The 13563-nt window shown below is 39.5% G+C and overlaps 1 protein-coding gene across 1 annotated transcript; it reads left to right on the top strand.

Annotated features, from left to right (window-relative positions):
• Positions 1-4566: 4566 nt before the first annotated feature.
• On the top strand, positions 4567-13353 carry LOC129941219 (uncharacterized). Its single transcript, XM_056049798.1, has 6 exons — positions 4567-4685; positions 4773-4843; positions 4915-12342; positions 12411-12581; positions 12639-12986; positions 13049-13353. Exons 1-6 carry the CDS (start codon positions 4679-4681, stop codon positions 13295-13297), a joined length of 8274 nt encoding a protein of 2757 aa, XP_055905773.1. The 5' UTR covers positions 4567-4678; the 3' UTR covers positions 13298-13353.
• The last annotated feature ends 210 nt before the right edge of the window (positions 13354-13563 follow it).

Genomic DNA, 13563 nt, shown 5'->3' with positions numbered 1-13563 from the left:
CGCGGTTCTCAGATCGCCATTGTGTCATATCATTTCGAAGGTAAAAGTGATTAAGTAGGGCTCTGTTTTCCAGGTCGTGGTTGGGGCAAATGCTAACATTCACCTTGTACACTTGCTGGAAAGCAGCTCCCACCGCCTCCACTTTTTCCTTCGGATCTTCAATTATATAAAAGTCTATTTGCGCTGTCATGAGTACGTCTCTGTTTTCTTCGGTTCTTTGGAGTTTCAGACTCGGAAGGTCATTGTCGTTCTTTTTTCTGAATATCTTGTTGATTTTAGGGAACATACTAGGGTCGCTCGAGTTAACTGACCGGATCTTGCGGTCCCAGTACTTGTTAATTGATAGCCTGTAGTTCTCCTTAATCAACAGATTGACATTTTTTATTGACGATTTCAGTGTCCTAACTTCCAAGTCGTGTGGGTCTGTAAGTCGTCTGTACAAGTTTTTGAGTCTTGTAAGTGCGTCAATTGTCGCGTTTCTGTAAGCGTCCATTTGGTCCCGTTCTCTGTACTTTGGAATTGTTCGTTCCATCGTTCGTTTTATTGTTTCGTCCATCTGTTGTAAATGTTGGTCAATTTCTGTATTTGTCAGGTTTCTGTTGTTTGGTGGGGCTATGTCACTCGAACGAAGTTCTCTTACTAAGGCGTTGGTGAAACGAGGCCAACGCATCTTACTGTAATTGTAAGAGTGCGTTGCAGCGTATTCTTCCAATTCCACACGTTCGTTCGGAATCTGCATTACAGCAGCCAGTGTGCAGTGATCACTGTCGTACTCGACTGTCTGTAAGCAGTTTCGAGGGTGATTACCCACTCTGTCTGTAACTGTTAGTCTGGTGACGTACAGCAAAAGATCCAGATAGGAGCCGCTTCTTGAATACGATGGCTTTTCAGTAGCCAGCAGGTCGACGCCATATTCAACGCTGTAAAGATTCATCAAATTAAATTACTTTGTTGATTTCCCCAATCTTCATGTTTTGCGTTCAAGTCACCGGCCAAGATGAAATAGTTTTCTTCCAAGCTCAGTTTCAGTTCCCTAAAAAGAATCTCGAGTTCTGAAGCAAAGTAAGTAACCTGGGTATTACATGTTTGCTAGTTAGTTGTAAGAAAATCGAAAATCATTTTGTGTATTTAAAATTCATTAATAAGTCTTGGAGGTCTTTAGAGAAATTGTTTTGTGAGAGTATTCGAAGTAAGAAAACTCAGATAATTTGTGGAGGAGTTGAAAATGCACCGAAAGAGTGACTATAAACAATTAGAGCTAATTTTAGATTAATTTATATTTCGAAATATTTTAAAGTCTCTCTCTCCATTCAAAATTTTGATTACTTCGTCTAGACCAAGAGACTCCACTGCAAAGAAACGCCTTCGAAATTCCTTGAGTATTGGACTGATTCCCAAAAAGTGGAAAACATCAATGACTTTAACTTTTATTTTAAATCGCATACTAATTTTTTCTGTTGTATTTTGTGCCAAGAAATACGTGTTTCTATTTAAAAAATGATTCAGCTTGTTGTAGTAGGTTCTGTATTGCGACGACTTTGCTTCAATAGATCATCATATTTCCAACTTTCCTTAGCAAATCTTTGAATTTTAACTTCATGGCTTCATTATTATCGGTGGTTGATACTGAAAAATCTGCTGAAGATTCGTTAGCCCATTTTTTGTTCCCCTCAGTAACACGAGTTCCCCAAGAATGTATCAGCTGCATGAGAACCAGTCTTGCAATCGAAATGTATTTTTAGCGTATCTAAAAATAGCGGTGCTATACCTGTTTCTTAGTATAACATTTAATTTGGTAAACTACCAGGCAGCGGAAAGTATTCCGTATAAAAAAACGGAGACATTTTTCCACAGCTTCAAAGGAAATATATCCCCAAAATTGAGCTCCGTAGAAGAGAATTGATAATGCAGCTGTACGAAAGATTTGATACTTTGCTCTATGTGATATGTTTTTCCTTCCAATACAACTTCTCCTCACAACAATTTTGTGCAACGAAGAATAATGTTTTTAAAATCTGATAAAATTTTGAGAAAAATCTAATTGACATTTTTTTTATAAAAAATAAAAATCTGAAAAAAACATTACTCAAAGTTCGTAAAAATTGAAAATCGATACAAATATCTTTTCAAAAACTTGAAATTTAAGCTTCAAGCTTATTTTATCTTATAAGAAATATTGTTTTTAACAGTTGGAAAAATGTTGAGAAAAATCGAATGGACAGGCTTCTTACAAAAAATAAATATTGGCTTCAAACTAATTTTATCGTATAAGAAATATTGTTTGGGATGGGAAGTTATCAGTGTGGCTCGCATCCCAGCCTCCTCCTCCTCCTCAAACGTCTTTTTACTCCTCGAAAACCTGCCACCCCCCTTCTCATAATCATAATTTTTGACTTGGCAAGATTAACCGATAAATTCTAGGTTTTGCAGTAGCGTTCGAGTCGGTTTATCATTAGCTGCATACCGTTTATAATCTCTGATAGGAAGAATAAATCATCTGCAAACATTAAGCCAGAGATGTTTTTTTCCACTCAAAACAATTCCCCCCAAAAAATAGAGTACTAAGAACACAACCTTGTTTAACGCTCATTGAAATTTCAAACTCGTCTGAGAGGAATTTACCATCCCATACCCTTGAAACATTTTGCTGTGATGACAGATATCAATTTTTGTAGAGATTCCGTATCCGTAGAGTTTGTAGAAAAGTGCTTCTCTGGGGTTTGAGTCGAAAGCTGTTAGGAAATCTGCAAAAAAGTCATACAGATCCTTTTTTATCCTGAAACCCGCTTGAAATTCAAGCAAAATCGCTTGTTTTCGACCCACTCGCTTAACCGGTTGAACAGTATTGCTCCAAATACTGCGTTGAGAAGTGAACTGCCTCTATAATAAGTCGGATCTTCAGGGTCTCCTTTCTTGTGTAGTACATATAGCAATTTGACCTGACAGTTGTTGGTCGTTCTTACTAGTTTCAGAAAAGCAAAAGTTGCATTTCTAGCTCTCAAACATTCACTGTCGAACCATTTTTGCTTCTGTTCTAAAACGTTTCTTCTTGATGTTTTTTTGTGGTATTGTTTTTTTGATTATATTAATTAGGATTTCTACGTCTGGAATCTTAAACTGCTGTTGGTTACCTGGTAATGAAGCTCTTTTCCTAGATTTCGATGAAATATCGGTCGGAATTCGTCTCTCCATATAAGTTTTGGAAGAAGCTCAGGCACAGACAGCTTCACTTGAATATTATCTTACTTTGAATGTTACATCTAATGGCATATGATCTGAAAACCCTTTAACTGCTACTCTTAAATCGTTAAAACACGAGTACCAATCTCCAGAAATTAAACAATAATCTATTACTGAGCATGCTGAACCACGATTAAAAGTAAGTTCTCCTCTACGATCACCTTCACAGCTTCCATTCAATACACCACAGTCAAAAGCATCTGCTAATTTAAGAATTTTTTCTCCATATACTTCATCATGATGTGTCGATTTCACTACTGAAATTATTTTGTGAAAAGCCTATTCTTCCATTGAAGTCTCCTATCAGCACCAAATTTGTTGGTTCTAATGCATTTAAGGGTCTTCCAGTTTTTCGAAGTCGCGTTGCCAATGACTACAATTTAGATAAATTGGATTGATGTGGTGAATTTTTCCTTCTAATTTGATTTCTATAATTCGAACTTCGTTTATACTAATGAACTCCATTCATTCCTATATCCGAAGAGCTCTCCACCACTTCCTCTCCCAAATACACTGGTCTAAACAGCTGATAAAAATACTAATTCGTAATTTATGAAAATATTCTCATAACTATTTTCATCATAATCTATTTTTAAGCCCGGCGACATTGTAGCTTAATATTTTTAACGTTGAAAAGCTTAAGTTCGCCTGGCAGACTGTTTCTTCTCAATTGAATGATGCGCCGTGTGAACTCCTACCTGAAAATCCACCTGAAAAGTGTACAGCTGCTTCTTCTTCACTTCTGTTTCCTTTTTCAATCTGTAAAAACTATACACTGTATGTAGTGATGGGACATCTGAACAAAAACTGACTCGAAATTTACAACAAATAATAAAATGCTCCCTGATTTTAAATTTTGTAATGTAGTCCAAAGAAAGAACTCTTTCTAGCAGCTGTCAGTTGCATCTTTCTTTACATCAATTAACTGACTTTGACCTTGTATACTTTTTGCTATCGCTCAATATAACATCTCTACAAACTGATACTCAAAATGATTAAAATCTAAGACTCTAGAATGTCATAACTATAAAAAACTTCATCTGATAACAAATTATACTTTCTTTTTTTCCGTCAAAAACACAATGATAAAGTACACATTTAAGATCGACAAGGAAAACTCTAGTAGAACACTAATTTATCGATAAAAACTCATCTAGCCATAGTTCCAGCAATTAGCTCTTTAAAAATAAAAGTATGTAAGACGCAAAGTGCCGCTCTCCTTGTTTGACATGAAATTTTACCAAAAAATCTCTGATAACCTAATTGAGGTGTGGGTTGCTGGCATCAATCTCGATATCATATAAAAGACCTCAAACTCCCAAAAACTGATGAGTTCCCTCGAATTATACTCGTGAGCGTACAACTAACTAAGGAATAAATATAAATTGAATAGGATCCACACCAAAAGACCTAAAGGAATAATTTTAAAACTAGGACAATGAGAGGTAGTGATGAAGTGTTCATTATTTGTGCTTTTGTGAAATTTAGTTCGTTGAGTTCTATGAAGACCTAATGTTGATTTTTAATTGCAGTTGTCACTTTAACAACGGTTCTTGCTGTTGTCCTCAGTGTTGATGCCATTAAATCATCAGGAACTCAAGAAGTGAGTATACACCATAAAGTGGATTCTAGTAAAAAGGTTTGTTTGATTACCAATTTTGTTTTTATTTTTAGAATGTGTGTCGGAATCGAGACGATGGAACATTTTTGGCTGACAGTAATTCATGTTCAAGCTTTATAGTTTGTTACGGTGGAAAACCTGTAAGCCAAAATTGCGATCCAGGTAGTTACTTCGACACTAAGAAACTATACTGCATGCCAGACACGAAAAATACTTGCTCTCAATCTGAATGTAAGGAGGACGGAGCATATTCAGCCCACCCGACCAATTGCTCACTTTTCTATATTTGCAACGCGGGAAAACTTGTTGAGCAATCATGCGGAAAGGGAAGTTATTTTGATAGCAAAAATTTGTTTTGCAAGCCTGATGTGGACAATATTTGTTGGCCATCAACGCCAGAACCAGAACCTTGCACGTGCGCTGGAGACTATACGGAAGGTGATCTTGTGAAAGATCCTGACAGCTGTCATTCCTACTATTTATGCCACAAAGGAGATTTAATACATAAAACTTGTGGATATGGAAATTATTTTGATACTTCTAAGAACCTCTGTCAAAGAGATACAACCGGAAAGTGCTGGCCTCAGAGTAGCCCTCCTTGTACTGGAGGCTTAGCAGAAGGCGACAGAATTTCCAGTTCTATTAATTGCTCAGTTTACTTGGAGTGCACTAAGGGAAAACTCGTCGAACAAAATTGCCCTTATCAATATCTTTTTGACAGCTCAACAAAACAGTGCGAGCGAGATGAAGATGGAAAGTGCTGGGAAATGTGTTATTGCGAGGGCGGTTACAAACAAGGCGATTTAATCGGAAATGACGAGAGTTGTAGTTCTTACTTCCGTTGCGATAACGGCAAACTAATTCCAGACGACTGTGGTGTCGGTAACTACTTTGACACTACCACCAACAATTGCGTTCGCGATATTAATGGCGTATGCGGCTGCAAAGACAAACCTTGTACTTGTCCAGGCGGTTACGAAGAAGGTGACTTCGTTGAAAACGAAGACAAGTGCTATTCCTATTATGTTTGCTTGCACGGAGAGTTGGTAGCTCAAAGTTGTGGAACCGGAAACTACTTTGACAAAGCAAGCAAAAGATGTGAACGTGATTATGACGGCAAATGTTGGCCAAAGTGTAAGGAAGGAGATCGCGTGGCAAATGAAACCAGTTGCTATAGTTACTCAGTCTGTAAAAATGGTGAGCTGATAGCTCAAACCTGTGGAGATGATGAATACTTTGACAAACAAAGTAAAAAGTGTGTCCGTGATGATGAGCACATCTGTAGGCCCCAATGCGTTTGTGAGGATGGTTCTAAGGACGGTGATTTGGTAGCTAACAGTGCAAACTGTAGCTCTTACTTCATCTGCACTGAAGGCAAGCTTATACCCGGAGACTGTGGATATGGAAATTATTTTGACAAGGAAAGTAAAAATTGCGTGCGTGATGAAGACGGTATTCACTGTCCTCGTCCGTGCCCAGGAGGTTTATTGGAAGGCGATCGAATTCCTGATAAGAACAGCTGTTATAGTTACTTAGTCTGCAAAAAGGGTAAAATAGTAGGAAGGACATGTGGCGATACGGAATACTTTGATGTTGAAAGTAAAAAGTGTGTTCGTGACGATAAGAACATCTGCAGGCCTCGAGTGTGCCCAGGAGGATTATTGGAAGACGATCGAATTCCTGATGAAAGCAACTGCTACAGTTACTTAGTCTGCAAAAAGGGTGAACTGGTAGCAAAGACCTGTGGGGATAAGGATTACTTTGATGTTGTAACTAAAAAGTGTGTCCGTGACGATAAGAACATCTGCAGGCCTCGAGTGTGTCCAGGAGGCTTATTGGAAGACGATCGAATTCCTGATGAGAGCAACTGCTATAGTTACTTGGTCTGCAAAAAGGGCGAACTTATTTCAGAAAGCTGTGGAGAAGAAGATTACTTTGACAAACAAAGCAAAAAATGTGTCCGTGATGATGAGCACATCTGTAGGCCCCAATGCGTTTGTGAGGATGGTTCTAAAGATGGTGATTTGGTTGCTGACAGTGCAAACTGTAGCTCGTACTTTATCTGCACTGAAGGCAAACTTATCCCCGGAGACTGTGGATATGGAAACTATTTTGACAATGAGAGCAAAAATTGTGTGCGTGATGAAGACGGTATTCACTGTCCTCGTCCGTGCCCAGGAGGTTTATTGGAAGGCGAACGAGTTCCTGATATTAACAGCTGTTATAGTTACTTAGTCTGCATAAAGGGTAAAATAGTAGGAAAGACATGTGGAGATAAAGACTACTTTGATGTTGAAACTAAAAAGTGTGTCCGTGACGATAAGAACATTTGCAGGCCTCGTGTGTGTCCAGGAGGCTTATTGGAAGATGAACGAATTCCTGACAAGACCAACTGCTACAGTTACTTAGTCTGCAAAAAGGGTGAACTGATAGCAAAGACCTGTGGGGATAAGGATTACTTTGATGTTGTAACTAAAAAGTGTGTCCGTGACGATAAGAACATCTGCAGGCCTCGAGTGTGTCCAGGAGGCTTATTGGAAGACGATCGAATTCCTGCTGAGAGCAACTGCTACAGTTACTTAGTCTGCAAAAAGGGTGAACTGATAGCAAAGACCTGTGGGGATAAGGATTACTTTGATGTTGTAACTAAAAAGTGTGTCCGTGACGATAAGAACATCTGCAGGCCTCGAGTGTGTCCAGGAGGCTTATTGGAAGACGATCGAATTCCTGATGAGAGCAACTGCTACAGTTACTTAGTCTGCAAAAAGGGCGAACTTATTGCAGAAAGCTGTGGAGAAGAAGATTACTTTGACAAACAAAGCAAAAAATGTGTCCGTGATGATGAGCATATCTGTAGGCCCCAATGCGTTTGTGAGGATGGTTCTAAAGATGGTGATTTGGTTGCTGACAGTGCAAACTGTAGCTCGTACTTTATCTGCACTGAAGGCAAACTTATCCCCGGAGACTGTGGATATGGAAACTATTTTGACAATGAGAGCAAAAATTGTGTGCGTGATGAAGACGGTATTCACTGTCCTCGTCCGTGCCCAGGAGGTTTATTGGAAGGCGAACGAGTTCCTGATATTAACAGCTGTTATAGTTACTTAGTCTGCATAAAGGGTAAAATAGTAGGAAAGACATGTGGAGATAAAGACTACTTTGATGTTGAAACTAAAAAGTGTGTCCGTGACGATAAGAACATTTGCAGGCCTCGTGTGTGTCCAGGAGGCTTATTGGAAGATGAACGAATTCCTGACAAGACCAACTGCTACAGTTACTTAGTCTGCAAAAAGGGTGAACTGATAGCAAAGACCTGTGGGTATAAGGATTACTTTGATGTTGTAACTAAAAAGTGTGTCCGTGACGATAAGAACATCTGCAGGCCTCGAGTGTGTCCAGGAGGCTTATTGGAAGACGATCGAATTCCTGCTGAGAGCAACTGCTACAGTTACTTAGTCTGCAAAAAGGGTGAACTGATAGCAAAGACCTGTGGGGATAAGGATTACTTTGATGTTGTAACTAAAAAGTGTGTCCGTGACGATAAGAACATCTGCAGGCCTCGAGTGTGTCCAGGAGGCTTATTGGAAGACGATCGAATTCCTGATGAGAGCAACTGCTACAGTTACTTAGTCTGCAAAAAGGGCGAACTTATTGCAGAAAGCTGTGGAGAAGAAGATTACTTTGACAAACAAAGCAAAAAATGTGTCCGTGATGATGAGCATATCTGTAGGCCCCGATGCGTTTGTGAGGATGGTTCTAAAGATGGTGATTTGGTTGCTAACAGTGCAAACTGTAGCTCGTACTTTATCTGCACTGAAGGCAAACTTATCCCCGGAGACTGTGGATATGGAAACTATTTTGACAATGAGAGCAAAAATTGTGTGCGTGATGAAGACGGTATTCACTGTCCTCGTCCGTGCCCAGGAGGTTTATTGGAAGGCGACCGAGTTCCTGATAAGAACAGCTGTTATAGTTACTTAGTCTGCATAAAGGGTAAAATAGTAGGAAAGACATGTGGGGATAAGGATTACTTTGATGTTGAAACTAAAAAGTGTGTCCGTGATGATAAGAACATTTGCAGACCTCGAGTGTGTCCAGGAGGAATATTGGAAGGCGAACGAATTCCTGATGAGAACAACTGCTACAGTTACTTAGTCTGCAAAAAGGGAGAACTGGTACCAAAGACCTGTGGGGATAAGGATTACTTTGATGTTGTAACTAAAAAGTGTGTCCCCGATAAGGAAAACATTTGCAGGCCTCACCCATGTGTTTGTGAGGATGGGTCTCAAGATGGAGATTTAGTTGCAAACAGTGCAAACTGTAGCTCATACTTCATCTGCTATCAAGGTGAACTTATTCCCGGTGACTGTGGATATGGAAACTACTTCGATGCAGAAAGTAAAAATTGTGTGCGTGATGAAGGCGGTATTCACTGTGCTCGCCCGTGCCCAGGAGGTTTATTGGATGGCGATCGAGTTGCAAACGAAACCAGCTGTTATAGTTATTTAGTCTGTAACAAAGGTGAACTCGTAGCAGAAAGCTGTGCAGATGGAGATTATTTTGACAATCAAAGTAAAAAGTGTGTCCCCGATGTTGAAAATGTTTGCAGGCCCAAGCCATGCGATTGTGAGGATGGTTCTAAGGATGGTGATTTGGTTGCCAATAGTGCAAATTGTAGCTCATACTTGATCTGCTATCAAGGTAAGCTTATTCCTGGTGAGTGCGGATACGGAAACTATTTCGATGAAGAAAGTAAAAATTGTGTACGAGATATTGATGGAAAATGTTGGAGGCAAGAAACAACTTCATCTTCTTCAACAACAACAACAACAACAACTACAACAAGGAAGCCAACCAAAACAACTAAATCAACAACAACGACCACAACACAAAAACCGACCAAAACAACAAAATCAACAACAAGATCAACGACAACAACAACTTCAACTTCAACACCAAAACCAACAACCACCACTTCCTCGACCACACCATCAACTACAACAGAAATTAAATGTCCCGGTGGTTTTGAAAATGGCGATCTGATTCCAAGTTCATCTAACTGCTACTCTTTCTTGGTTTGCTCTAATGGTAAGTTCATGGAGAAATCATGTGGAGTAGGAAAATATTTCGATATTGTGACAAAAACATGCGTAGTTGACAAAACAGGAGTTTGTTGGCCACTGTCAACCTCGTCATCTACTTCAACAACCTCAACAAAAAAACCAACAACTACAACAACAAAATCCACAACAACATCAACTACAACTCAAGGACCATGTACTTGTGAAGGTGGCTATGAAGATGGACAGTTTGTACCACATCCAAGTGAATGCTATTTGTTCTACATGTGCTATAATGGTGAACTAGTGAAACAGTCTTGTGGATATGGAAACTATTTCGACGCCCTATCTCAGAGCTGTGTCTTAGATACAAATGGAATATGCTGGTCGAAATCGACGACAACTTCCACAAGAAAACCAACAACAACAACAACATCAACCACAACACCAACTACCACAACTACACGTTCAACAACGACAACTTCTACCAGAAAGCCTACAACAACAACTTCAACCACAACACCATCTACAACAACGACAACTACCACCAGAAAACCAACAACAACTTCAACCACAACAACTACCACAAGAAAACCTACAACAACAACAACTTCAACCACAACACCTTCTACAACAACGACAACTACCACCAGAAAACCAACAACAACTTCAACCACAACAACTACCACCAGAAAACCCACAACAACGACTTCAACCACAACACCATCTACTACAACTACTCGTTCTACAACAACAACTTCTACCAAAAAACCAACAACAACAACAACAAAATCTTCAACAACGACACCATCCACAACAACTTCCACAACTACTTTAAGTCCTCCAACTACACCTTGCACTTGCCTAGGTGGCCATGAAGAAGGCGATTTCGTCCCTCATCCTGATAGCTGCTACAAATTCTACATATGCTCTAAAGGCGAGCTTTCAGAAGTATCGTGTGGAAAAGGAAACTATTTCAATAACGAGACCAAAAGCTGCACGCTTGATACAGACGGTATTTGCTGGCCTAAGCCCGCTCCTTGTGAATGTCCAAATAATTTGAAGGATGGCCAGTTTACTGCCGATCCTGAGTCTTGCTTCAAGTACTCAATATGCCATAATGGAGTGCTTATAGGAGGCAATTGTGGAACAGGAAACTTATTTAACAATGCCACAAAGGTCTGTGAGCCTGACACTGCTGGAGTGTGTTGGCCCAAAGAACAATGTGACTGTGAAAATGGATTAAACGAAGGAGAACGCATAGACAATCCAGAATCATGCTTTATGTACTTCACTTGTAGCCAGGGCAATATCATTAAGGGCAATTGTGGAACAGGAAACTTATTTAACAATGCCACAAAGGTCTGTGAACCTGACACTGCTGGAGTGTGCTGGCCCAAGGAACAATGTGACTGTGAAAATGGATTAAACGAAGGAGAACGAATTGACAACCCAGAGTTTTGCTACATGTACTTCACTTGCAGCCAGGGAAATCTTGTTAAAGGCAATTGTGGCACTGGAAACTTCTTTAACAACGACACAAAAACCTGTGATCGCGATACCAACAATTGCTGTTGGCCTTGCACCAATGGCGAAATGATTGCTGATATTGAAGAATGCGATAAATTCTCCATCTGCAATGACGGCAAATTTATTGAACAACAATGTGGAACTGGATACTATTTCGACGCCTATCAAAAGTACTGCGTGCGTGACGTTAATGGAACATGTTGGAAAGTACAGCCTCCAAGCAATACCTGCCAAGGAGCTAAGGATGGAACCCTTCTTCCCGACCCAACAGCTTGTGAAAAATACTTTGTTTGCCAAAATAATATGCCTGTTGCTCAGGAATGTGGAATGGGAAATCTTTTCAATAGCACAACTCTATCATGTGTCCATGATACCTGCGGGGAATGTTGGACGAAAATTCCAAATGTCTGTGCCAACAAAAAAACTGGTACATTCTTGCCCAATTCTGAACACTGCGACCAATTTATTGTATGCCACGAAAACCATGCCATTATTCAGCAGTGCGGAAGTGGTAATTGGTTCAATAATAGAACTGGTCTTTGCGAGCAAGACTTGTATGCAAAATGTATCAACGTATGTCAAAACACCAAGGGTACAGCACAATTGCCCCATCCTAACTGTGATGAGTTCTATCTTTGCCAAGATGGATTAACTAAAGGCGTTCGCAAATGTCTAAAGGGAACAAACTACGATGCAGTCCGCGGAATTTGCTTAGCTTCAGCATTGTGTGAAGAAAACTTATGTTTGTCATCACCAAATGGTGTAAATTATCCAGTTAGAAATGACCCTTCAAGTTTCTACACGTGCTTCAACAGGAAGCCTGTGAAACTTAGCTGCCCCAGTGGAACTGTATTTGACTCTGACCGTTTAATATGCATGCCTGATACTGGTGTAAGTATAGAAAATGTTTTGAAGTAGCGCTCTAACGCAGGCAAATAACGGTTTATGAACTATTTCAGCTCTGCATTGGCCAAACCAACGGCTTTACGATAGCTTCGAGGAAAAACGCTAATGCCTACTACGTGTGCAAGGACAATGCTGCCATTTTCGAGCAATGTCCAGCACATACCGTATACGATGAAAACAAGGGAATCTGCGTTCATGCTTTGCGCAAGCGCGTTGTCAATAATGTATATGATTTGACACTTTATTTGACAGTATGGCAGCTAACGTGTTTTTCGTTTTAGATTTGCTCAACTGAAGCTGACGGAACTATGATTTCGGGAAATGTTTGTAATAAGTATTACCTTTGCTTGGATGGAGAAAGTACTGAGCAAAATTGCGGAGCTTATGCTTCGTTTGATCCTAAGCTAAGATCTTGTGTGTTCAATGCAACTTGCTTCAATCCCAAAGAGATATGTGGAAAATCTGGGGACATTGAAAAGTTCCCTGATGCAAGAAATGAAGCTTCCTTTGTATCGTGCAAACGAGGCGTAGCAACTTTGGAAAAATGCCCCAAAAATACAATTTACAGTCAAGACATCGGAAGTTGTGTTCCAATCCAAATGGCAATAACGAAAAAAGAACTATCAGCAGTAAGTCAATTATCAAATAAATACCGGCGAATGTAATCTTATAAAAGCTTTTTATCTTCCAGATTTGCAGTCAAGTTCCTGATAAGACAATAGCACCTGCTTTAGACTGTCGCAAGTTCTACATTTGCAGCAACCGAATTGCAATTCTTCAACAGTGCGCCATTGATCAAGTGTTTAATTTGACAACTGGAAGCTGTCAAGCCGACACAAAACGTCAATGCTGGATGCGAAGTGAGACACTTCGAAAGAGTAGCTTCTTACGAATGATTGATGAAAACGATAATTATAAAATAGTAAGGAAAACATATTAACAAAGAAATTATGACGAAAAAATTTGCAATAAATAAACAAATTTCCTAAAAGCGAAGTTCAGTATATTTTCTTGCTAAATTCACTTCATTATAAAACTTTACAAAAAAAAAATATTTAAGGGTTTCAACAAAAATTTTTAACTTCGCCAGTTTGGAATATTCGATTAAAATATTGAATTTCGCCTGGAACACACATATTACGCTGCACATGTGACCATGACCATTTTACTCTTTTGACAGGTCTGTCAACATTGTCAAAATCATCC

The sequence above is a fragment of the Eupeodes corollae genome, chromosome 1, assembly GCF_945859685.1.
Source record: "Eupeodes corollae chromosome 1, idEupCoro1.1, whole genome shotgun sequence".
NCBI lineage: Eukaryota > Metazoa > Arthropoda > Insecta > Diptera > Syrphidae > Eupeodes > Eupeodes corollae.
The sequence above is the reverse complement of the archived record's forward strand: the minus strand, read 5'-3'. Positions and strand labels throughout refer to the sequence as shown.

Excerpts from the sequence above, each read along its gene's own strand:
- LOC129941219 (XM_056049798.1), top strand. Across the intron at positions 4,844-4,914 it reads AATCATCAGGAACTCAAGAA|AATGTGTGTCGGAATCGAGA; the intron begins GTGAGTATACAC and ends TTTTATTTTTAG. Across the intron at positions 12,343-12,410 it reads TATGCATGCCTGATACTGGT|CTCTGCATTGGCCAAACCAA; the intron begins GTAAGTATAGAA and ends GAACTATTTCAG.